Source organism: Macrobrachium rosenbergii, chromosome 26 (genome assembly GCF_040412425.1).
Source record: "Macrobrachium rosenbergii isolate ZJJX-2024 chromosome 26, ASM4041242v1, whole genome shotgun sequence".
NCBI classification, from domain to species: Eukaryota; Metazoa; Arthropoda; class Malacostraca; order Decapoda; family Palaemonidae; genus Macrobrachium; species Macrobrachium rosenbergii.
In genome coordinates, this window is record NC_089766.1 from 12,012,663 (window position 1) to 12,040,056 (window position 27,394).

The 27,394-nt window shown below is 37.2% G+C and overlaps 1 protein-coding gene across 8 annotated transcripts in view; it reads right to left on the reverse strand.

The window, feature by feature from the left end:
- Positions 1–813: 813 nt before the first annotated feature.
- TSG101 (tumor susceptibility gene 101) overlaps positions 814–27,394 on the reverse strand; it is a 66,699-nt gene continuing 40,118 nt past the window's right edge. For 5 of the 8 annotated variants that reach the window (XM_067128235.1, XM_067128239.1, XM_067128238.1 and 2 more), the window contains 6 exons: positions 20,297–20,460; positions 18,507–18,645; positions 14,788–15,038; positions 7,145–7,369; positions 6,282–6,418; positions 814–5,950 (listed from right to left, as the gene is read on the reverse strand). In XM_067128235.1, coding sequence (XP_066984336.1) covers positions 5,764–5,950; positions 6,282–6,418; positions 7,145–7,369; positions 14,788–15,038; positions 18,507–18,645; positions 20,297–20,460 — 1,103 coding nt within the window. In that variant the 3' untranslated portion in view covers positions 814–5,763. The remainder of the gene's footprint in view (positions 5,951–6,281; positions 6,419–7,144; positions 7,370–14,787; positions 15,039–18,506; positions 18,646–20,296; positions 20,461–27,394) is intronic. The other 3 variants (XM_067128242.1, XM_067128241.1, XM_067128236.1) reach the window with 1 other exon arrangement.

Below are 27,394 nucleotides of genomic sequence, written 5' to 3' on the forward strand. Positions count from 1 at the left end.
ACAGTTCTGCAGTAAACTCAGATGATGATATGGGCCAGTCAGTATCCTTACCCTTAAAATCTTTATTTTCCTAAAAGTCAATGAAATAGACAATGATAATTGCAACTGTGACATTTCTAAATCTACCCTCTTTAAGTCTTTTAATCAAATCTGTGAGCATTAAAACTTAGCACTTCTGTTGCAGTGTTCAAGGTAACAACGATAAAGGGTGGCAAGACATCTGAAGTCTTGTTAGCCCAGTTTATGAGTAATAAAAGTAAGAATACCTATCAGCTGCCTAATATTGATCATAAACAATTTATGCTACAACATGATACTAAATTCCTCTCTCGCTTAACTCCTCCTCATCAAGATTTTTTAATGCACTTCATTACTACTCTTTGTAAAAGTGAAGGAAACCTTTCTGCTCAACAAAACTCAAAACTCTATACACATCACTTGATACTCAAGTAATGAGTATTGTTTACAAGAAGAATTTTTCCCTACTGTCATCTTGACCTGCTCACTCACATTATGACTGCAAAAATCTCATATCAGGTGGGATTCACCACATGTTACACTCTGCAGACTAATGGGCCAGGATTCAAACCAACTAAGGACAATAGACTTGAGAGAGAATCATATGGTTATTATGAGGAGGTTTGTGGTGTGGAGAAACATAACACTTAAACAAAATTCCAACATTAATGATAAAATATTTCTTTTACAAAACACAGAACATGTTACACTTTGACTATGCAGTGTAACTTCTTATTGGTTTTGTGGCAATTCACTCAAAAAAGAAAACAGCAGACAAAGGATAATAAAAAGACATTCTACAAGCTTTTCCTTATAATAAGAGTGATAGATGTGTCTACATGAATAACAGGTTTCTCAAGTTGTCGTAACTGCGGCACCTAGAACGAAAGGTAGGCTTGTCCACTTGGGCAAACAGGTCTAATTCTGATTCGAAATAAACACAAACCATTTCAGACTGAGAACCTCTTTCCAACAAGATCTCACAAGCATGCCAGATGATCTAACTATAATGTGCACAGTGAAAGGGTTCTTATGACACATAATCGACTGTCAATCAAGGTATTTAGGTTGCTATGTAGAGATCTCTATTCTGGAAACACTCAGCAGAATGTAAAAGAATTCCTTCAAGAGGACACACTGATAACCACTGGGTCACACAAACGTGTTTCAGAGACAACACTATATTCCTCTGCATTTTCAACGATAACAAGTTTTATTAAACAAACTGAAATCAATGTGATTTGGCTAAAAATATAGATATATTCACAGGATAATAGTTTTGGTTAATATAGTTACCAACCCACAGTCTCGTGGAGTTGCACTACACAGTTATATACAAAAAAATTCCTTAAAAGTATGTTTTTGAGGCATTCTCCTCTGCTATATTGAACTCTGCTTTTTTCCACCAGGGAGGCCCAAGGAACCTTATTGATGACTGGTTTGCGCAAGGTGTTAAAGAACATTCATCTTCCCATAACATAAATAGACATCAACATGTAAGTATGGACTGGATATTTCATGAAAACCAAACAACAAAAGAAGAGACCTTCTTTGGGGCTCCAGCAAATGAAAGCAAACAGTGTTCAACCAACGCATCATATGAAAGTTTTTGAAGATAGTCCTGAGATATGTCTTCACTCAGGCTACAATTAATGTAAGTTCATGGCTTAAAAACATAATATTTTTACATTAATATTCCTTAATTCTGCTCAAAAGCCATAAGATTAAATTAGTTTAACTTTACAGAACGAATCCTATGTCAGTATCTAGCAAAACCCTTTACACAGGAAATCATTCCTCACATCCTATTATATGTTCTTTCACCTCCTTACAATAGAGCGAAAAGAACAGGAAACATAATTCCTTGTCAGGAATGATATCCCCCAAAAGCTACATAAACCAACTGCTCTTTGTAAATCATCAAAAGTGAAATCCTAAAAAACTAATCTACAAGGCAATTCTGTAAATACTAAAGTGATGATCCTTAATTCAACAAGAGACAAACTGCTCTACTGAACAGTTCAATAGGTTACTGCCTTTACACAGTCATTGTGACATTATTTACAAAGATAAATATGAGCATTACAGTATTCAAAATCCACCAGAGATGACAAGAATACGCCATTGAGAAGAGTTACTTGATAACATCACAGAGCTGCATATAATCTGACACATAAATGTTTTGTTGCGTAGTTGAAAAAAATCATTCCAACCTCATAGACCGCCACATCAACACATCAGCCCTTTGGAAAAAACATAGTCTATAACTACGAAAGCTTTCTGCTCAGAGCTGCTCTTGGGATCGAAATAAGTTTTCAACTAGTACAGTACTTTGCTACCTTGTCACCTTCTAAAGGGCCATCAACTAATGGCTGTAACTACATCACTCAAATAACTTCTCAAATTAAAAACTGAATAACATGGAAGAGGACGCATATCCAAATGTGTGAAATGACAGTGAAACATTTTTGAAGAAAAGTTTGGATCAGACATTTAATGGAAGGATATAAATCACAATGTAGTGTTAAACAATGAATTAATTACAATCATATAAACAAGACAAAGACAACACAGGTTCCACACAGTCAACACAAATCCCAAACACAACACAGAAATACAGTATAGACAATCAAAATTAATCCTTCCCAGTAATCCTTGCTTAAGGTGAAAAGGCTGCAGCAACTGCCAGCTAAGGTTAAGAAATAACATGGGAATAAATTAAACATAATGCTGAATAGAAGTGAACTCGCACCCAAAAATGCAATCTGTTGTTTATGCAATTTTTCTTTTAAACCCGTACCTTTATACTTATGACAACCACTAGCATAAAATAACATTTCTAAGAATCAATTTATAATGAAATCTGAGAGAGCTGTGCTCCCTTTCTTGTGAGTAATATACAGTAGTGTTTAACCGGTTGATTTCTTTGTCATGTAGTGATAGAAAAAAAAATTATTGCACATGGTGGTTTACAGCTTATTACACTGTTCACAACTTGTGTCACCTATGAAATCATTCGAAAGACAACAAAACTGAACCACCAAATAAAAAGCTACACAAATATATGACAATTCCAAAGTTTAGTCATAGCAAAATGGAGAGTAGACAGTCACACACAGAAATAGGGTTTAAATGTTATGATAATTACATTACGTGGGAATAAAGTGCAATAAAAGTTGTCCCAATTGCAACTATACTGAGGAAAAAATTCTTGATAATCAAATAAAAAATGGTACTTCAAAGGTAATAATATTGAGACAGGTGAAGCTTGGAGACAACACTAGAGTGCAAGATGGATGAAATGACTGACAAACTACTTTTTAACCTTTAGCCCCCAAGGAGTTACAAGCTGATAAAAAATTTGAGACTTTTTTTTTTTTTGTGGTCATGACTATCCAAAATTACTTATAATCCCATAAACATTACCCAAGCCACTCCCTTTGCCTCATTTAAGGAGTAGTGATTTATATGCTATATATAACTTCTTTGGTGATGTTCTTATTGTACAAGCTAACTGGCAACTCTTACAAATATTTCAGCACAATAAACAGTGGCAATGAAAACATTTTGGAAGGAAAAAATACCAACAGAATTCAACATTTATTCCTTCTAGTACCAGTGTTCATATTCATAATCAAAGATTGGCACACAACTACTATAATCTTAATAATGCTTCCTTGCATCTCAAAGGCATGCAATGAGGGGATTTAAAGCGGCTATTTTTCCAGAAGCATCACAAGACGTACCTTTCTCTAGTGCAACAAAACCAATTATTCTAATGATGAAACTAGTAATAGATTCCTAACATAAAATGGTATTTGTGTAAATTTCTTAGCTGATGGTCAAAAGACAATTGTATTATATCTTCTCTATATAAATTTATTTTGAATTTTCAAGCTTGAGCCCTGTGCTTCCAAGCACAGCAAAAACCTAAAAACCAGGGCCTCTTTCGGATACCCCACAGTTACAGGCTAGTTTCTGTGCAAACTTTGTAAGGGAAAACATATGACTAGGCCCTTAAATTTCTGAAGCTGAAAACTTATGCTCAAGCATGGATGACTATCCAAGAGGCTCCATTCAAGACAATATAACTTATTGATACGAGGGCAAAAAATACAGTGGCGTACTAGCCACTGCACTGCATACCTATACGTTCCTCCATGTTTATATTTTACAATAAATTTCATTCCTACTAAATCTTCTTGTCTGGTTTATTGTACACATATAAAAAGATCTGAATTATTACTCAGTTTCTGTGCAAACACCTTCCATTAGAATGTATTTCATAAATGAACACCGAAAGATTCTAAATGAATAGGTAAAAAACTTTCTTACTCACAATGTCTTGTGCTCATGAGGCACATTTAACAATAAAAGTTTTACTTCTGGGTACAACTGCCAATTAGGACCTTTAAATAACTATCAATAACAAATCCAAAACTTATAAGGTAGCTGCTTCAAATCTGTCAATTACATTTTACTTGCCAGCAATAAGAACTAAAAATACCTAAGAGGTTTGGGCAATATGTACCTATGCTATGATATCTTACTTTCGTGCTGAAGACTCGGTGTCCGAAATGAAGGTCTAAATCACATCTTGATTAAATATAACTTAGAATTTAGAAATGAGAATGTGTGATTACGGATTCAACAAAATAGCAGAAGTGGGTGGAAAATGGTAGTTTCTTGCTTTCCAGTGCAATCTATTATTGTGTCTACCCACTATTATTGTAAATGATATCTTATCAAAGCACTGGCATCAAAAAGATCTAATTTCTGAATAGAAAAAAAATTCTAGTGCACCAAAGATCCCCTAAAGCAGTGCCGGCGCTATAACTGAAAAAATGTAAGCCCCACTACATTCAAGATTAATTGTGTACAATTGAAAAGATGACCACTTAATTATAATTATTTAATGCTAACTGATTCCCCTCTCCATATCAGCATTCAATAGAGTACAGTATCAAGAAAAATAAACAACAAAGAATTACTGCCAAAAATTTCACCTAACATGTGATTAAAATTAAATATGTCTCATTTTCAGTTGCTACAATCTTCAACATCAGTTAGCTCTTGTATTCTTTCACACTATTACATGACAAAAAATCAGAAAGAACTGCGAAGATGATTCATCAAATCATCTATTCACTTAAAACTCGGCTGAAATGAAGATGTTAGAAAAAAAGTTTCAATGAAAATCTGGTTAACTACTCCTTTCTCTTTACAACTTCTACACTAGAGAAATACAAGAATCTATACCTACCTACAGGAAAATATAAATATTTAAAATCAATCATCACCTTTAAACACACAAACTGACAAAACTAAATGCATTACAGTACTCAGAATTTCCAAAAAACAAAATTAGATGAAGAAAATACGAGAACTGAAAACAATATTGAATGAGAAATATCAGGGATATGATAACTCCTTTCCCGGATGATATATCAAGGGAAAGTTAATAAAATGTATAAGGCTTTACCATGAAAAACTTCTTCTGTGTTCTACAACAGGGCAAAAGTTTTCCCAGTGCCTCTGTTTTCCTAAATACAACAGAAAAAACATAATGCTCACCAACTCTAAATATATTTTACAATACAATGTTCATCGTCCATATACATCTATGTCTATACAATACAACATACGCACAATAGAGTATACAAATGATAAACAATTTGTCGTACCTTACAGATCAAAACTGAATCATCCACACAGACTTGCCCATAGGAATCATTTCTCTTCTACCTAACCAGCCATGTTCCCCTTAGCTCGACACTTAATCATTGTGGCCCTAAGCTGGAACTGTTTCCTTGATAGGGATCTGACGTGCTTCAAAAACGTGTCCAAGTCGATGACATCACGGCGTAAAGCTTCACCCAAGTAGTATATGGCATCCTGAGTTGCTTGGTCTTCAGCGTATGCATTCAAGAGCCTGCATCGAAGGATAATATCAATGAATAAAATGTGTGGCTGTTTTCACTGATACCAAATGACCATGACAGTCTTCACTTCCCTGAGATAAAATAACCAAATGCCTCTGAGATTAGTACAAAACCAGAACAAGGTTTCGAAGGACAAGACAGATTCACAGGTTGATATAGGCAGATGAAAGCGAACGTGAATCATCATCTGGAAATACTTAAATTACATGAAGGCTTTTCCACAACATAATACATATATGAAAGGAACAAAGAAGGAACAAATACCGTGTAAAAGAATTGCTACAGTTGAAGAATATTGATGGTAAAAATGAAATAACATACTGTTTATATAATGGTGCAGTAGTGGTTACAGCTTCATCAACATCAAGAGGTTCTGTTGCAGAGGAAAGTCTCGATAAAACAGCCTTGATCTCTGCTTCTCTTTCACGCAAAATCCTCACACTCTTGTCTAGCTCTGCCTGCAAAGGACAACAGAACAACTGATCAATCGATGGTATGCAACAGGTAAAAGCTCCACAGATCCCTGTATCATCAACTTAGAACTCAAGAGAATACTGTATATTTCCCAAGTAAATAGCATAAAAGGTGTACAATTTCTCAGTTAGACCTGGTTGATGGGACCCTTAGTGTTAAAAGCAACATTAGTAAGCTTAATACTAAATCTCCTAAGAAAAGTTATTGTTGAGCAACCTTTGCCAATCCAAATTTTCAGTTACTTAACATCCTTATATCTCCCAGCATTCAGTACCATAAAGTTTACATTAGAGCTTTCACATCATTTCTGGCAATATGCCACACTAAACATAAGCTAAGACACTCAGTAACTTGGATGGCAAGCTAAGCAGATAATAAAGCCACTACACAGACCACTAGTAGCATGTTTTCTGACTGAAGAATTAAATTAATGTATTTCCTATAACTAATTAACAAATGAAAAATGTATCTTATGTCAAACTTCATGGTTCCTCTGGTGTGGAAAATTAATGGCAACCTTAATGTAAGCTTTATACCAACACTTTGCAGTAGAAAAATTGTATTTTGCACAATTCCTTGAGAACCTACCACACCTATATACAAGTTCGCATACGTAACAGTAAATACTTATGTATGAAATTACAGTACTACTAAACAGGATACTACTGCATGACTTATCAATAAAAAACTATCCATATACGAAAACAAACCTGTTCTTGTTCCAGCTTGCTGATCAATCCTTCCACTTTAATCTTCCCTTGATTGAGATCAGCTTGTTGCTGTCGAAGAACGGATACTTCTGCCTGGGCACCTCCATAGCTATCACGAAGTTTTGCCCGTACGCGATCACTAACAGCAGAGACAAGTGACGCTCGTATGTGCTCTTCGGTAATCGTGCCAGTTGCTGCTGTTGTGATGCCGCTGGTTTCCGTTGTCTAAGAGGACAGAAGAGGAAACATTTACTACACTTGTTATACTAAATGGTAACAAGTAAATGATAAGAATAACTGAAACAGCTCAACACTGTTAAGTAATGAGAGAGAGAGAGAGAGAGAGAGAGAGAGAGAGAGAGAGAGAGAGAGAGAGAGAGAGAGAGAGAGAGAGAGAGAGAGAGAGAGAGAGCAAATGTACAGTTAAGTGTTCCGTGCATAGTGTTAGTGTTTAGTGTACAGTTTGCCTCAATGTAATACTTATGTGTATATATGCATAAGCACACAAGCTGAAAAATATATGTAATACTACGTACATAACTGTATTAAAAACAAAACTGCACTGCATTAAATGTCAATAAAAATACTGTACCAGAGAGAGAGAGAGAGAGAGAGAGAGAGAGAGAGAGAGAATGGGGGTAATGGTGCACAGTAAGTGAGTAGTATACCTTAATTAAACTTACTAACACTTACTCAATATGATATTTTCATAATAAAATAAATTTTTGAACATACTTACCTGGTAGTTATATATATAGCTTAAGTCCCTGACGGCCACGGCAGAATTTCAAACTCGCGCAATCGCCGACTGGTAGTCAGGGTGAACCACCTGTGCGCCCTCTACCCAGGTACCTGGAACCATTCCAACTATTCCTCGGATCTTCCATGCCCCTAGTCTCTAGAGGGGAGGAGGGTGGGAATTTACTTATATATAACTACCAGGTAAGTATGTTCAAAAATTTATTTTATTATGAAAATATCATTTTTAAACATCTAACTTACCTGGTAGTTATATATATAGCTGATTGACACCTTGGTGGAGGGTCAGAGACAGCCAACATCATGGAATTTGCTTAAGGGTTAATAAACCAACTTGCTGTCTCATCTGATTCATGAAGCTGACTTCAATGAACTCCTCATTTTGTTCTGCTTTCCTTTAAGAGGTCCAGCGATCCACTCAGGGGCTGAAGACCTCTAGAGCTGCCAACCGGTGTACCAACCTCATGTGACAGACAACCTATAATACCCTTGTTCCGGCGCCACCAAGGGAACAAATGATCATTTGACTAAAATTGATGATTGTGGAAGACTGCATTCAATTCACAAACAACCATAAATTTCAACCATTCCAAGGTAAGAACGCAGTATTGTTTTATGGAATTGATTATGAAGCTGAGTTCAATGAACTCCGCCATTATGTCTGTATTCCTTAAGAGGTCCATAGCGATCCACTCAGGCTGAAGACTTAGAGCTGCCAACCGTGTACTACAACCTCTATGCGTGGACAGACAACCTATAATACCCTTTGTTCCGGCGCCACCAAGGAACAAAATGATCATCTGACTAAAATCAATGATTGTGGAAGACGGGCGTCAATCTTCACAAACAACCATCAAATTTCAACCATTCCAAGGCAAGAACAAAGGGTATTATTTATAGGATTGGATTAAGGAAGTTGACTTCAATGAACTCCACCATTATGTCTGCATTCCTTAAGAGATCCAGCGATCTGACCCAGGGGCTGAAAATCTCTAGGGCTGTCAACCAGTGTATAACCTCTATGTGACTAGGGATCTTCCTCTCAATACTCCTTTGTCTGGCTCTACCAAGGAACTTATCCTAATGATTGCAGAAGACTGCTACCCAGTCTTCACAAACAACCAAAAATTCTCAATTCCAAGGTAAGAAAAAGGGTATTGGTTTATGGGATTGTAGGGGTATTCCCCTCTCCCATTACTGGAATAGATGTTATAAACGGGCACAGCGTATAGCAATTCCGTGATAATGTCTTGACTTGTTTTAGATAGTGAGAGGCAAATACTAACTTGCTTCTCCAGAAGGTCGTGTCCAAGATACTCTGCAGGGACCTGTTCTGTTTAAGAGCTACAGAGGCTGCTACTGCCCTGACCTCGCAAGGCCTACTCAGAATCTTGTAGTCTATCTCTACATTCCATATTTGCTTCTTTATCAACTGTCTGATAAAATAAAACAGAGCATTCTTCGATCTACAGAGAGCTTTTTGACTGAGCACCAAAAGCCCTTCTGAATTCCCTTCTAAGTCCTTTGTCCTATCCAGGTAGAGCCTTAGAGCCCCCACTGAATAGACTCTCTCTCCTCCCCTGTTATGTCCGTTAGGTTCGAATCTCGAACGCTCTGCCAGGGGTTGTGGACGAGTATTCATTTTTTGCATGAAGCCTAGTTGCAGTGAGCAGATTGCTGTCTTGTATAAAATCTATTCTGCTGAGAGCATGTATCTCACTAACCTTTTCGCAGAAAGCCAAACTGACCAAGAAAAGAGTTTTCATGGTGAGTGTCCTTAAAGATGTCCTCTGCAAGGGGATTTTAACTCATTTCCCATGAGGAACCTCAGGACCACGCCTAGGTTCCATGCTGGAGAGTTCTCTATATACAATCTTCAGTTACAGAGAATGATTAAGAGGACACATGGTTGTCCAGCCATCCTCTAAATACCTCCACTGGATTGGTATACCTAATGGTGGATAACTTCCTGATCGCGATAGCGCTAGCTGCCTCCTTCAAAAAACTTCTGGCTCTGTGAGTTTTCCATAGTCCGGAAGCAGTTACTAGTAGCGTTTGTAGGCTTTGGCAATATCTTTCCAGTGGGGTTGTTTGAGAGATCTACTCTCTGAGGTAGGCTACTCGGGATGTCCACCATCAAATCCACTTCTGGGAACCAATCTCTTGTCGTTAGTAAGGCCACAAGGGTCATTCCAGTCCTCTCATGTGACAAATTTTTTTTTTTTTTTTTTTTTTTTTTTTTTCAGTACCCTGTGTATTATCTTGAAATAGGGAATGCATACACGCCCAAGTTGGACCAGTCCACTCAGAACGCGTTTGCGTGATATAGCCCCGGATCTGGTACTGAGAGCAGTAAGTGTCTAACCTCTTCTGCTTGCGCTTGTGGCTAAGAGATCTATGGGACGCCCCCAAAGTCCTGATGTAAAGCTCATTCTTTTGAGAGGACTCATTTCTGCCTGTGGAATGTCCGCCTACATTTTTCTCCTTGGATAAAGTGGGTTACTAGTTTTACATTCTCCTCCTTTGCCCAAAGAAGAGATTCTATTGTCTCGTGGAGAGACCTGGGAGTGAGTGCCCCCTTGTTTGCTGGGATGAGGCCAACGCTGCTTCTGTTGTCGGTGTTGACCTGCACCTCTTTGTTCCCCACTGTGTTCGAACTCCCTGAGAGCTAGAGAAGGATTGCAGTTAGTTCCTTCTAATTGATGTTTAACTTCTCCTGCTCTCTGGTCCAGGAGCCCGAGACTTTTTATTTCCCCGTGTTGCTCCCTCATACTGAACTGACGCCACGATAACAACACTAGGTCTGGGTTCCTCTAATATAGAGAAGGACCTCCTGAGCTTGACGGACGCCCACCACTACAAATACGGTCTATTGGTTCCGGAATGGGATGCACTTGGTCTCCAGTTCTATTTCCTTGTCCCAGTTCCGATAGATGAAACTGTAACGGGCATAGAATTAACCTCTCAAAGGAGACAAACCGTCTAGCGAGGAAAGGGTTCCCAGCAGACCTTATCCATTCCTTGCCAAGCATGACTGTCTCTTTATAAAGCTCTGAAATTTTCTTGAGGTTTGTCCTGTCTTTATGAGCAAACGGAAAGCCCGAAAATCCTGACTCTGAATCTTCATCCTAAGGCATAAACCTCTGGGATGGGATCGCTGAGATTTCTATCTGTTTATCAGTAGACCTAATCTTGTTAGGCGCTTGATGCCAGTGCATCTTGCGCCCTGAGCTAACTCCACGCCTTGGCTTCCAATATCTTGAAGCTCGACGTCCTGACGCCCAATGCCTTACTTGACGCCTTGGGTTCATTGACGCCCGTCATCATGGTGTTTCACTCCTAGGATGCTTGACGCCACTGCATCCAGCTGCCTAGAGTTTCATTCATCACGCTCAGCTGCCTAAACTTCTGGACGTCTGCTTTAGTTGATCGCCCATTATCCTTCTTCTCTTTGCCTGGTTGTCACGCTTGCAGCCGGGAAGACAAAGTCTGCTGCATATTTTATAGTAAAGTTATACGCGGGCTTCCTATTGGGTTGGGGACAGGCTGGGGAAGCCTCAATCACAGCAATTATTTCCTTCTCATCAGCCAATGGACCGTGGAGGGGTTCCGTAGACGAAAATTAATCCAAGGAGAAGAGGAGGATACGGAAGGTAGCACAGTGCGTCCGGGCTTGCTCTTGCAGCCCGGCATCCTGACTGAATAGAACTGTCTACGCTTTGCTCTTAGTAGGAGCTACCCTTGGGCTGAAGGGAAGAGCTCCGGCTGCTGCTGTGGCTACAATCTGTAGTCTAGTCTTATCATGACGTCCCTCAATATTGGGTAACTTGTTTGAGAGGTCTCAGTTCAGAGCCAGACGTCAACCTTGTCTGTTTAAATGTAAAGAGAGAGACCGAAACTATAAACCCTTTCCCCGTGGACGACTTCAGAAAATTCTTGGAGATCGGGTGCATGGGGACGTGGAAAATACGCATCCTGAGGTCCAGTGAGGCCATCCAGTCATGCTGTCTGACCGCCGCAGAACTGATTTGTCGTTTATACACTTTGTTTATTGCACAAAAAGTTGAGTGCAATCCTGCCTAGCACCGGCCCTAACTCCTGGGCATTTGGGATCAGGAATAACCGAATGTGAACCCTGGGGAATTCGATCCTGAACTTCTGTCTGGTCTCCTTTGCAACATCATAGACACACTTGTTGGCTGTAGAACCTTAAGTCCCTGGTTCTGTCGTTGCATTTGGCAGAAAGGTCGGGAATTGTCTTGTTACCAGAGGGGCCTACTCAGGCTGACAGTCCGGCTCCTACCGCAGTCTGCAGGAGAAAGGCAGGTCCTTCTTCCTGTGTAGAGCCTCTTCTCGTTGTCATTCATCTACCCGCCCCTAGAGGAACCTCTATCGAGGTCGACTGACGAAGAGCCGAGATACCTGAAACACAGGAACCTCAGCCTTACTTTTAGTGATGAAAGTCGAGGTGCAGGACTTTTTCTTGCTGTTTTAGATCTTGACCCACGTGGTTTTCTGGGCCAAGATGAAAAGGTCTCTCTATACCAAATCTTGAGAGAAGGGGTGAGAGGAAAAGAGGTATAAATCAATTCTGATTTTGATTGGACGTGGACCCCATTAAATTACAGAAAGAGCAAAGATGGCCCTTTTCTTCAGGAGTCCCGCTTGAGAAAGGTGCAGTTGATTCGTTGGAATCCATTCTCCTAGTCCTTTATCCATACACGACATCAGATATAAGGAGTTCTTCGTGTCAGTCGTGTTGAATAATCTCCATCTTCTTCCTAAATCTCCAAATTTTTTTGAGGGGTGTAGTCCAATTCTGATATCGACTAACAACTTTGTTTTCCCCATGGCCACCGACGCAGAAAGGGGCAAGAGCCAATAAGATTCGAGAAGGTTCCTGGGAAGGGGCAGGTATTTCGAGGCCGAACGATTCTCCAGTTTGATACTAAACGCTAGACCTTGAGCTAGTTTGGTTGGAGGAAAAACAAAGGCTGTCTTTCATTGTTTCTCCTTCGAAAGTATCCATTCTTCGTAAATGCTGCCTTTCTTAGATCGCTTTCACAAGAGTAAATTTGAAGGCGGAACGAGAGCAGTCAGGATAAATTTCCTAAAATAGCTTCATAAGCCTTTTCAAGTCTGATAAAAGCTGATGGCCTTTTATATTGTCTTCGGCCAGAAATCTCTACAATAGGATTCGAAGCAGGAGAATGCGAGATATTATCATTCTCTCTTTCTGATTTTCCGAAGACGGAAGTAGCGATGCCTTTCAAAATATCATCTTGACGCCTGGCATCCTGGCGCCCAGTCTTCGACGCCTGGCGGTTGGCGCCCATTTTCTTGAAGCTATCGTCTGGCGTCCAGCTTCATGACGCCGACGCCCTGGCTCAGCCGACGCCGACGCCCTGGTTCAGCTTCGACGCCGACGCCCTGGCGCCCATACTTCTAACTTCGCTGTTCCACAAACCTAGAGGTTACTTGAGAACTGGCGCCTGTGCGACATCGGTCAAAGTTTCCTCCGGCTGACGACAGCAACCAATGGACGAAAAACACTTAACTCTCGCTTTCTATGGCAAGGGTGAGCGTCCTGGGAACTCAACAGGTACGCTGAGGACGCACTGCTCGGTAGCTAAAGCCTCTTTGCCTCCTTCGCCTGTCGACTTTCCTTCTCACAGGGTTGGTGAGCTTGGAAGAGGTCTAGGACTAGAGCACAACAGGACCGAGCTGTCGTGACCTCCACTGCACTTGCACTAACAACATATTAACACTTGTATTTTTTAGATTCTTATTATCAATCACATATTAACCCTGTCTTCTGAGAGGGATTTGACCCGTTAGCCAGGGTCTGAATGGCAGCCAACAAATCATTAAGTATTGGGTCCTTACCTGTTCTTAGTAGGGGTTCAGAGACTGCCACTACGGAGAAGGATCAATAGGATAGTTATCAGGGAAAGAATTAACTATTCCTAGTTATATCAAGAGTGAGAAACAGTACCTTTGGCTCTTCTGAGCCGGCCCTTCATTCCCGCTCTTCAGACATACCAAGTGGGATCCAAGGAGACCTTAGCAAGCCGCTTGCATCCCCACACACACATTTTCACACTCGATGAAGTCAGATATGTTATAAGAAAATCCAAAAAGCTAACAAGCTTAAAGCTGTCAAAGGTACTTCACCAAAATAAGTTGCGAAACACAGGCTACGAGCGAAATTTTATCGATGTTACCGACACAGCCGGCAGGGAAGATCTGAGGAATAGTTGAATGGTTCCAGGTACCTGGGTAGAGGGCGACAGTGGTTCACCTGATCAACATCGCGATTGTCACAGTTTTTTGAAATTTCATTGACGTCAGGGACTTAAGCTATATATATAACTACCAGGTAAGTTAGATGTTTAAAACATAATTTTAAATCATTTCTTATATTTAACATTCAAATTTGTTTTTAGTAATTCATTTTGTCTATAAATTTGAGCACTAAGAAATTCAATGTTACCGCTGGAGTGAGAGGGAAGGGAAGCCAATTAATTAGTGAAGTAATTTAATCTGTACACACACACACACACACACTCTTAAAGGAGGTTATCATAATTCGCTGATTGGCAATTAGTGCCTACAGTAGGTTTCTTTGCAACCTTATAAAAAATAAAAATAATATAAAGCTGTGCATGGAAAGGCAAAAAGCAAATGTATTTGGCATTTCTTTAAAACGTAAACTCTCCCCTCTCTCTCAGCGATTCTTGATTTAGTGGCGGCTGGAGGAAAATAACCTTTTCTTGAGTTATTATTGCTTGAATACCAGACCAAATGGAATTTACTGTACTCTTCTAAATACACATAGGAAGGGACAGTGTCCCATACATTAAACACATTAAATCTAAGCTAACCTGAGTTGTCAGATTTGAAGTTGTGGACGGGTACGGTGGGTAAGATACCCCAGCAGTGTAAGGCGGAGGATACGAAGGCGGACCAGGCTGACCAGGAGGATAACCTGCTGAGCTGGTAGGAGGATACACTGGATACGGAGTGTTTGAAGGGGGATACCCCGGTTGAGTGGGATACGGCGGATATCCTGTGGCACTGCCTGGATTGGGAGGGTATGGCATATTAGGACCTCCCCCGGGCATAGGCATGTATCCTGAAATGCACAATCTTCAAGATTACCAAATCCCCATTTCAACTACCAAACTTCTTACCTAACTATCCTTTAACATCATCTTAACAGGTTTTATAACTGTGCAGTGATCATTCCTCTCTTTACAGAGACAACTTGTATGTGCAAGCAACACAAAGATGCATAAATAAATCAAAAGTAATTGGTAACTAAGAATAAAAGAATCTTAAAATCATCAAGGCAAGAAGTAAATTCTCAACTATATTGCTGGTGCTATCTTGAACATTACAAAATACAGTAAAAGGGACTTTCTTGTGAATTTGTGGCAAGCTTAAATACATGAAACATGCTATTTTTTATATAGCAAAGTTGCACAATGTAAATGCTGGTACATTCACTTGAATTCTATATCAAAACAATTCATAAAAATCAAAATGAACAAGAAAAAATTATATACCATATCTTTAGGTCTACCATAGGATTTACTCCGTTCCAAAGATTACCATTCATCAAAAGTAAACATAAAACCTTCAAAAATATAATTTTCAGCGATTCATGCAAAAATCATAGATACAAATGTGATAATATCCAATAACCCAGTGTGTTGTCTGAATCATAAATAAAAGTGCTACTATAGCATGCATAAATAACTGTTGTAGAATAATAGTCACGAGCTACTGCAACTTAAAAATCCTAAAATTAAAACCCATAACCATGGACTAACAGCATCCATCTCAAAGAGACTGAAACAAGAGAGGACACCTTTTCATCTAATACCTATAAGCAGTAGTTTATATCTGGTCTTGCAGGATGTGCAGATTAGGTACTGATGCAATCAGAAAAATAAAAAATTAAATTCTCAATTGTTCACATGTCACATATACAACCTTATTAACTCAACTATAGCCATTAATCTCGTCAGAATGTGGTGGTAGCCTGATAGTCACATTAGACAGAGCATGGAATACTTCACAGATTGATGAGACCCCATCAGTAGGAAAGCTACTTGTCTTACCAACTGAAACACTTTTCTTTTATGCAGCCCAGAGGTATGTTAATTAGGGGGGTAAAAAGAACACTTCTCACTAAAAGTATTACATCTTATCTTTGAAAAATAACTTCTACTTTACTCCCTCATTTATAACATATCCTTTGGCTTTCTAATGAAAGGAGGTTTTGGGAATTTGTCTTGCAACTGACTTTTTGTGTTTCCATGAAATCTTAACTTCACCAATCACAGGGGAGTCTGTTTGATCACTGATGACTTTACTCCATAAGGGCTCCAACATGCACCAACCATTTAAGGTTTAAACTGATCTATTGCAGATTTAAGGATAGTCATGGCATATACAACAGTGAACGACTTCCAGAATTCCATTAACTCCAAATGAACTGCTCTCAGGGTACGGTCAAACAACAGGCAGCATATGTGGCCTTGTTGAACCAAATTACATCCTGCTTTGAAGAAGCCATGTTGTGAGGTAAACATATCTCAAGAACTTCATCTTCATATTTATTAGACTCTAGATAGCCAAGTGCAATGTCTATTGTAACCAAGATTGTATTCCACTCCCTTCTCCTTTCTTTAAAGCACTTGGGTTGTTAGTCTGGCAGATAATGCCTAGCTTAATCATATACTGTAACTGGCAACAGAGTAATGCTAAATTTTACTTACTTAAATCTACACCTCCATGCTTTAAACCTTTTCGCCAAGTCTGTGCTTTCCAAGAAATTTCCTGATTCACCCACAATAAGAATAAATCTTCCAGAACAACCCAGTTTCGTGTTTTTTATGTTGTAAATGGTTCTGCATTATTTGGTTAAACATATGATTTTGCAGTCTTTATATAGGAAGAGTTCTTTCTCACAGAACACACTGCTGTCTACCAGACAATGTTTTCTGTTTGTGTTTTCTAACCATAAATCTAAAGACTTTTCTAATTTCAATAACCATTTATCCCTTACTACAGATGTAACTCTAGCAATGGAGAAGTAGAGGTACGTATTGCAACATTCCAGCTATTCCTCAATATTCTTTTTCTTTTTGTGCATTACATCAAGTATTAGAAATTTCTGAATCAGAAAAGGCACTTGATGTGCTCTCCACGGTTTGACAGATTTAACCACAGAATTACTCTTGAGGTCTGGAGCCATGTTAATGAGGCTTTTTACATATAAGCACCAGACAAATGCAGTAACGCAAGTGAGCATGGACACAATGATTTACACTGCTGATGCCAGAAAACAAAGGATGCATCACATGAAGGTTGTGGATGAGCATGGAGGGTCAGCAGGATAAAGAAGAAGAATCGCACTGGTTGCTAACCAAGATGGCAACTTCATAAGCAAAATTTAATAACAAAGTTGCAATTTTTTGCTTTCTCATTCTATTATTAATTATTTCCTGACCTTAGGTAAATGAAACCTTGAATGCTAAATCCACAGATAACAGGGGAATACTGTAAAATACATACTCCTCCACTGTAGCTATTGCAAATGTGGTATAAAATAAATAACAAAAGAACCACTGTAATAAGATTTTAGAATATGGGCAATGCTAACCAACATCACTTTCATTAGCCAAAATATACGCAAAACAAAAATATGCTGATTTAAGACAAAATTCTTCAAGGAAAACCAGGTGAAAAGGAAGAGTATTTCTGCACATCCCTGAACCAAATAAAACGAAAGGAAAATGTTTCAGTATAAGAGATGTGATTTCTCCTAATGGAATATCTTACCCATTACTTCATATGGTAACCTTACTCTCTGCCTACAGGCTCTGGCCAGGCAAAATGGCAGTAGTATAAGTAATATGAACACACACACACCAAAGCCTTCAATCCCTTCATGGAAATGAATAATTCAACTCCAGACTCTTTATTACATGGAGAATCCATGATGGGATTAAATTGGAAAAGACAGTCAATGCTAGAAATCTAATAGATCTAAACTTTCCATTCATGCATCATATAAAATGCACTACCATACCATAAATACAGCATCTCCTGTGTTGAATTTCATGCAGACACCAGTAATATTCTAGTACTCTTAATAGTTAATAATGCACAGAATGTGACTCCCCTCCTTAGTCTTAACCTAACATCTATAATCCTAGGGTTCTCTCAGAAGTATCTTACCATAACCTCTAATCGATTACAAAGCAGTGAGACATATTTTACCATAGGATGGACTAACTACTTCTGCGCAAATAACTGAACAGAAACTATGAATAACATCACATCCACGAGGTTCGGGAACCGAAGTTCCTTGTGGGTACGAAAATTTGCAGGATTCTGATCAATCTCTTATTAAATAAGAAAAACTGGCAAAATAGCACAACATGTGAGGATGTGCAGTATTAATCCAATTCTAAAGCTACAAAACATAATATTTTACTTTGAATATCGAGTCAAGATTGCTGATACAAACTCTTCGGGTCCTTGAGGTTACCAAAAGCTTACACTAAGAAAAATATAACCTACAACTTACCTGGCGTGCCTGAGGGATAAGGTGAAGGGTAGGGGGCTCCAGTTGTTGGCTGTGCAGTCTTGGGTTTGGAGTATACTGGGGGCATCTCACTAAAGGTCATAATCATTATCTGGATAAGTCCTGGTAAATCTGATGAGCTCTGAAATTGAATAACAACAGAACATCCAAATACATTAAACCCTGCAGAAGAATGCCTTGCTGGGAAAACTTATTCAGGAGCATGTTCATTTCTCCACAAATCCTCAAACACTTGCCATTACCTGTAGATAATACCTTTAAAGATCCTTATTATAAGTCAGGACATAATCATTGTTCTATTACCACTTCATAAATGTTGCTTAATGGAACAACCCATAAATGTTCATTTAATAAGCTACTAAATTTAAAAGGTGATTCATCCAGGTACACAAATCCATTTATCAACTGTCAAACAATCTAGCATTCAAACTAGTTCATGGAAGTTAATACATTGTTTTAAAAATATTATACTTTTTCATCTAGAAATCATATTTTACTACTAGAATAATGGGGTAACAAACTATTAATTCATTCATATATCAAAACAATACAAAAGAATATAAGAGCATAATGTTTTCTTGAGCACAGCATGGTGTCTTTCAAACTTATATATAACTACTCTTATATGATGAATATCCAAATGATTAATGTTGTATGTACTGCAAATAAATGAATTTCAAACTTTCAAGCCAATCACAACTTCCAAGCTATTCCACAGATAACAGTACATGCCTAACTCATCATTATACCATTTCAAAATGAAACACAAATGGCCAGTACATAAACTTACACAAAAGGAGCGCAAATACATTCCTGACAATGCACTTTTTAAATAATCTTCTAAGGAATGCTTTCTCTGCATACAATGAAAGTCAATTTTACTGAAATTCATAAGGAAAAATGTGTCACTTGATTGATACTTTTGCTGGATATATTGGAAGTAAAGTGAAACAAAATAAATCGTTAAAAAGTCCTCATCTGCACAAGTCATTACGAACATGCAGTCAAGGTAAAAGTTACACTGTAGTAATGTAAAGATTATACCAATGCTGGAAGGACAGCATTTTAATATAGCATTTTGCCAGGGAAACAAAAAGTATATCAGCCTTTTCATAAAAGATCAAAAAATACACATATGCCTCATTCAAGAAGGGCCACAAATTAGTAACTGTGGGTTGACTGGCACCATGATCAAGACCACAAAAATCATAACCAAATCCTAGTCCAGGATACTGCTACATTTTCACAGACAGCAAATATACTCATCCAAGTTATGACAGAAGCTGCAATAAGAGAAGAAAGATGAAGAGTTACCACCAAAACTGCCAATGAAACACAGCTGAAATTCTGTCTATCAGCCCAGCATACAATATAAGCAGCTCATAAAATCATACATTGTAACCTCATACCATGAATATCACCAAGCAGAATCAGTGCAACAGGAATATCAACAGTACACATTTTCCTGTTCAAGTAATGACAACTGAGGTTGGCGGATCATAAAGGAAAAAAATATCCTGCAATAAAGAGGACACTTAGACATACGGTTAAAATATGTGCAGATTCACCTTCATAATCTCTATTTTAAGTCATACTGATCCAACAATATATATAAATATATTCAAAGGGAAGGACTAGTTCTATCTCAGTCTTTATGTATCCTTACTGCTCATACTACAATTTACAAAACAACAAAGGAAAAAATTGACTGAAGACCTTTATATGTTTACTTACCCAAGCTCCAATGAAAAACTACCAAAAGTGTCACTTACTGGATTCCACTCGTGTAGGTATGGGAGATAAACTTTTCCATTTTGATCAACATGACGAGAAGCCTTAATCAGCATGTCTGGGGTGGGCTTTACATACACCATGGGAGACGACAAGGGATGGTTATCGAGTAACCATATGCAGACAGGTATGTTGTACACAGCACCTGCCCATTCATAAGTATATCAATAAATACTCTTCAAAAGGATAACAATAATTATTGTCACTTTTATTTCAAAATTATCTTTATTTAGGATATACTTCATCACACATTTCTTCATTTTTGTTTCATTCGAATGAGAAAGAAAAAATGTCTAGTCCTCCAAAAGAATAGTAAAATCCTCCATTTCAGAGTGAACAATATTAGTTTTAGTACATTAGCTTTGCAAATTTACTTCTTAGTACATAAAAAGGAATGTAAAAATAAAAAAAAATATCAGCTTTAAGTCCAAACTTATATATAGTAAAAACAAAATCAAGGTGAATTGTTTCACAAATATTGATTATACATCAGGAGTGAAAAATGGCTACAGATTAGGACAAAATATTCAAAGACTTCATGTGAAAACATTAAGTGTAATAGTAAACTATTAAAATGTGAAATCTTATAAAAGCTCAAAGCTGCTAAAACAAAGTTACGTAGTACAAAATAAATTTTTCTATATATTACTAAACAACTATTGAAATGTGAGATCCTATGTAAGCTCAAAGCTGATAAAAAGAAGTTATGAACTACAAAATAACTTTTTCTATACGGACAAAACTTATTCAGCATACCTATCTTCCTCATTAATATAAACCTCATACAGTATATACTCCATGAATAGGTTTTACTGCAGTGTCTGACCTCTCAAAAAGTGAAATTTTTCGTTAAGCAAAACTCTTTCATACAAACCCACCATACACATATACCCACATCATCAGTCTTCGAATGTCCCATTATGCTGCACTCTTGTCTAACACAAATGATCAGTACAACACGGTGAATGCATCACCAGCAGTTTCAGGTGACCTTCAATCAACTGCCTCACTTTTTTGACAGTCTTGAAAGGGGGTCTACAAATCATTGGGGCTGAGAGGAACTCATTATGAGTGATTGGTTTAATTGACAAAACTAATTTTGTTTTATATAAAAAATTTATGATTGGGTCTTGGCAACTTGGAAATTTTCAATTCTAGGCTTTGTTGGGCTGGACTGCAACGGATGTGGCAGAGCAGTGATCCCAATCAACTAATTACTTCAAATAATTATCATTATTAGTCAGATGAATCTTATTCATATGGAACAAACCCACAGGGGCCACTGACTTGAAATTCAAGCTTCCAAAGAATATGGTGTTCATTAGGAAGAGAAAGTAAAGGAAAATACAGAAAGAGATCTCACTTATTAAAAACAAACAATAAATTAATAAATTAACAAATGGATGAAAATGTATTAAAATGCAAGGATAATAGCATTAGAGTAGCAATGCACTGCATCTTCGCTTGAACTTTTGAAATTCCAATTGCACAACATCCTCAGGGAGACTGTAAGGAATAAAGGACCTCTAGAACTGAGAAGCTCTACAGTGAGGCATATTTACTGCACTCTGCTGCTGCTATTCAGCAAATCTGGTTACTCTCATCAGGAAGAGGGGATTACGGATCAATTGTAAATGTGAAAGATCTCTGTTAAAACAAAACTTTCAAAAATTGACAAACGAGACCATCTGTTAATGGTCAAAGTCAAAACTGCTAATATTAGGAAACAGAAACCTACCACCACAAACAACTCTGTCTAAAAGAGATAAATGCTGTATAAAATCCTACACTGACGAAAAGCAGTGACTTTAGGCAGTAAAAGGAACATCCATGGGACAGACAATCGGGCAAATGCCAAGCTAACAGCACAGATGGGGACTAGGTGTTAAAATCACGCTGCTGTCTCTTATGAGAAATGAAAGAGAAATAATAAGGTTGTAACAATGAAATTACTGAAGCACAGTAATGAATTATGAATAACAATGAATACTCGTAAACCCACTTTGAGGAAGAAGACTGAGTAATTCTGCTTGTCCGTAAACAGCTCTGCAGACACATGAAAAATGGGGCAATATTAGATGTGTACCTGAAGCTCCAAGCAGTGCATGTTCCATGCTACTGCTGATCATCATCTGTCTGTCAGACCAAAGAATGCAGCGTCATGGGACATTCATCAAAAACCGTAAATGTAGGCATAAATGAGTAATGGGGTTGTGATGAAACAAGTTAAATTTGCTTAACTTACAACTTCAAAACAAGGAGGAGTAGAATTAGTATATGTCAAAGCCAGAATAATTTAAAGCAAAGCAATAAACAATATGCAAAACTTTTACCAATAAATCAACCTATTAATCCTCAACTATAAAGCAATAAATTCACTAGTTATAACGCAATTCTCCTCTCATAACTATAAATTTGTTCAAATCATCACCTATGAGCACTCCTAAGTAGTAATGCAAAACCAAATCTTTATTATCTTGAAAGAAAAACTATAATTGTTTATTATTTCACAATAAAAATAATAAAATATTCATCAATTATGTTGCAAGAAAATCTTGTTTCACTAACTTGAACGGTATTTCTCTCAACAAAAATAATGCAGTAATAACCAAAAATTAAGATCATTTATTTAACATATAACAACATTTAAATCTGATCTGGCTTCATCAACTCGAACAATCTTACCACAAAATTCTACCCCTTCTTTGTTCTGGCCCAAATTAAGTCCTTAAAAATCATACAAGGATACTTCTGTACAAATCTTATGCGTAAATCGTCATGCTAATAACATTAGTTAGTTGAGCAAAGCAAATACTACAATACAGTAACGACATCTACACTCCATATTAATGTGAATTCTGGGCCTCAAGCAGTCAAATTTCAAGCTCAAATCAAACCTAAAACCATCACCAAACTACAAAAACTACCAAGCAACAAGCACTACATACTCACCATGCAGCAACTTCAAATCCCTACTACGTCTACTGCAGGAACTACAGTCTACGACACGAACTAATATGCTAATCAAAAGAAGCTCTTCTCCCAAAGCCACAAAAAAAAAAAAAATTCCAAAAACATTGTTTGTCCCCCATCACCACTTGTGTGTTCTGAAGTACAAGATCTGGGGGTTGGTAGGGTATCATATAGGATATAGGACTAACAAGGAACAAGTTATACAAGTAAGCCACACTGATACCAGGCTGATATTAAGTACTCTTCAATATCAACTCATGAGTTCTATTAGGCAGTGTTACCAAGTGAATTGTTACATAATAATTTCTTACTGCACAAATAATCAAGTACTGTACTACTGCAATTCAATGACTGGCAACACTGTACATGGAAGGGCAGGACTCAATAACTACAAACTCCTTGATTATGGAAGTATCAAGACAATCAAATAAGTTAACTTCTACATTATTATATTTTACATTTGTCTAGCTACCACGAAAATTTAAAGTTATATGGAAAATTTTTTAAGCCAAATAACATCCGGTAAACTACAACAACGAACCTTCATCTCCTATATATACTTTATTATAATGATTTAAATACCACATACCATCAAAATCACACTTCAATTAGGATTACATCTTTCACGACAAAACAGCACATGGTAAATTACATACAATAAAATCTTTTGTTCTGCTAAATCTTATAAAGCAAATAAAAAAAATAAAAATTTCAGTACAAAATAATATTCTACAGACCCCACACACATGGTTATTCACTCTCAAATTTCTACGAAATACAGTGTAAAAAATCTCCTATGGAGACCACATTTACAAATGATTAGTTACAATCATGATTTTGCTTCTTAACAAGGTATATTCTTTGTCACCAATCTATCTACCAAATCTTCAACAAATAGCCTCCTAAGTGCATTTCAGAGAAACTATCCTATGACTGGTTGCCAATCTTTCCCTTGCACTAAACCTGCCAATCCTCCCCTTGCACTAAACCTATCTCAATATCCAATATTTCATTTGTATGTGTACTAAAGTTTCCTTAAAGCATTACTTTCTGCCTTTTACTTTTTGTACAATTCTTCCGGTCTCACCTAATTGTCCAACTCCTGTAAGTTTTGTTTCCCTTGTCATCTCTCATTCAATTACAAATTACTCAGGAGAGCCCAAGAGTGTTATGTGATTCAGTGGTCTTGTAAAACTACATTAATAATAATAATAATAATAATAATAATAATAATAATAATAATAATAATAATAATAATAATAATAATAATAATAATAATAATAATAATAATAATAATAATAATAATAATAACTTTCAAAAATAAATTTACATCAAGTTTCAATGAAAACCTTGTCATGTTACAGAACTTTAAAGCTCAATTTTATTGTGCACTTCAAGTTCTTAGGAGAATCCCAAAACCTTAAAACTCTCCAGAAGACGCTTGTAAAGGGAATGACAACAAAGCACAAACAGTACTTAATTTGAAATTATTCAGGCACAAACATTATGATCAGCTCTTCAAATTATTAGCTTTGGAGTAAAGCCATAACTTTGACAGGATGGGGCATATCATTCTAACTCTTTGAAGTTTTGTTTGAAATATATCCCGAGATATTACTTAAAATTCCAGCAACTTTCCCTTGACTGCTCTGGTCATTATATATGTAACCAGAACTATCAAGACTGGTAATCACGTAGAGTCTCAAAGTGATTTGAATAGAATGACTGCTCTTGTTACCCCACAAAACTCTCAAGCTGTCTTTAATGACTGTGGACAGGATGACACTTCTTGTAAGGTTATTTTATTCATTTCCCCTGCCCACTTGCATGGGGGAGCTAGAGACTCTACAAATAAAACGGTTGATTCAATGATACGTATCCTAAATCTTGAGGGTAGACCATACCTAGATTTTGTTCCCAATAATAGGATTCTGAATAATTACTTATTCAAATGCATTGGGCACAACAATTTTTGTTTATCAGGCAAAAGCAAACCAGTTGTAGGCCTGTGCATGTGCCTTATGAATCCCTGGGTCTCGTTGTTAACCAACTCACTTTTTGTTTCTGTAGCACTGCTCACTTCCTCCGAGCCAGCTGTGGTTTAGGAGTTCTACAAGATTGCCCAACAATATTTAAATAACTTCCTTTTATCTAAATTATCATTTAAATCATCCATTTTCTTAATTTTACATGTGATCAGCATAGAATTTTAATAATTCTCTGGAGGTGGTGTCCATCCTTTGATGGGTATGTCATTTTATCTGCCACTCCAGATGGTTGCTTAGCAAGGATCCCTTCCTAATACTGTACCACTTCTTGACTATTTTTCTTTTTCTGAGAAAAACACTACTTTTGGGTAAAAAATCATTCGTTTTCAGTGTTCTTCGGATGTTTTGGCATTTTTATGGTGTTACATATTAAACAGTAATGACCAGTGACCTAGTTCATTCATTTTGTTTTGGTATTCTTTTATGACATATATTACAATGGTAATGTTAAATTTTTCAAGTTAATGCAATTGAATGATCATGGTGTTTTGTGTATATTCACTTGGGTTTGGGTTTAGGTACTACAGTAATGTGGATTAAGTAATTGTTTTCCTTACTCTTTGTCTTATTAATTAGTTTGCTTTACCATGGTGTCGAAAAGCAGGTATTGTTAGCCACAGATAGACTTCTTAAGTATTAAGTGTATTTTTCAACTGGATTTTCTTAGCTGGTTTCATAACATACCTATACCATATTATTTCTGTATTTCTTGTTACATCTAAACAGTAAGTACTCACAAAGAGTTTAGACTATTTGTGCTTTCTATATTTTAGGTCCTCCAGTTTTAGTTTTAACAATGCATTTGTTTTAATTTTTGCATTTTTTGCTAATCTAATAGGCCAAATCATATACAGTATATATAAATGTTTAGCATTGACATGGAACCCTGTACAAGGCGATTTTCAAGGCTGTTTGTTCCCAGTCATACTTGTTTCACTTCCCAAGACTGGTTGCTTTCCAAGTGAATTATCTATCTCAGCAGGAAGTTTACAAGAGACATGCATAAGTGCTACAACAGACACTTCTTTTTCTTCCACTTAGGAGTTGTCAACTTTTAACCCAACAGCAGTTTCTTCTCAGCCATGAGCAGTTAGGGACCCTCAGTCTTCAGAGGTTGTTTCAGCTGAGCTCTGGGGACCAGGACAGAACTGCCTCAGGTAAGGCTTAGGACTCAATTGTTCCTTCTTCTCTTCTTCTACTCATTTCTAATTCATCATTCATAGCCTTATTTGACACTAAGTCTCTCATGCATGGAAAGTGGCTGATAATCTAAAAAAAAAAAAAAAAAAAAAAAAATCTGCTTATTGGATATGAGGTACGGTTCAACTGTTAATCTTACTCCAAAGAGCTCTGTATGGATTCTAGGTTCCCATTAGCCAGTTCTGGAACCTCCGGATGCTTGAGGGTAGACCATACCTAGATTTTGTTCCCTCAAAATCTGGACTTGGGGCTAATAAAAGTATGCATAATGGGTTTGTGGGGAACACATTCAATAGTTTAAACCTAAATTTTAAATAATTATCACATCCACTTTATTGTATATCTGCTTTCTCACAATTTACAGTCCTGGCTACACAAAAAGCAAGGCAGTTATCAATTGTGACCCAGAGATCCACAAAAAAAAAAAATGAGACCTATATTGAATGCCTCCACTGATACTTTTCATTCTGTTAAATATAATAATATTGTAGTTTCTAGCCTTAGGAAGACCACAGAATTGATCTATTGTATGGTCATATGAAAACCCAAATGTAGTTTTTAGACATTAAATATTTAGGAAAAAATAATTTTCTGCAGCCCCATCATTATCACTTTCATTAGTTGTTCAATGAGACCAGAATCACATTTCTAGACTCTCATATAGATCTCAAATGAAGGATGTGTTCTCAACTGTGACTTAAAAATAGAAACTAGCTTTTTGAAAAGTCACCAAGGCAGAGGTCTTCACACAATCTTCTACAGAAATGGAGATGTAGACAAAGGACTGAAGTCTGCAACAAGTACTGTATAACTGGATAAAAACTAAAAACTCCAATAACTGATTATTTGGCATTAATG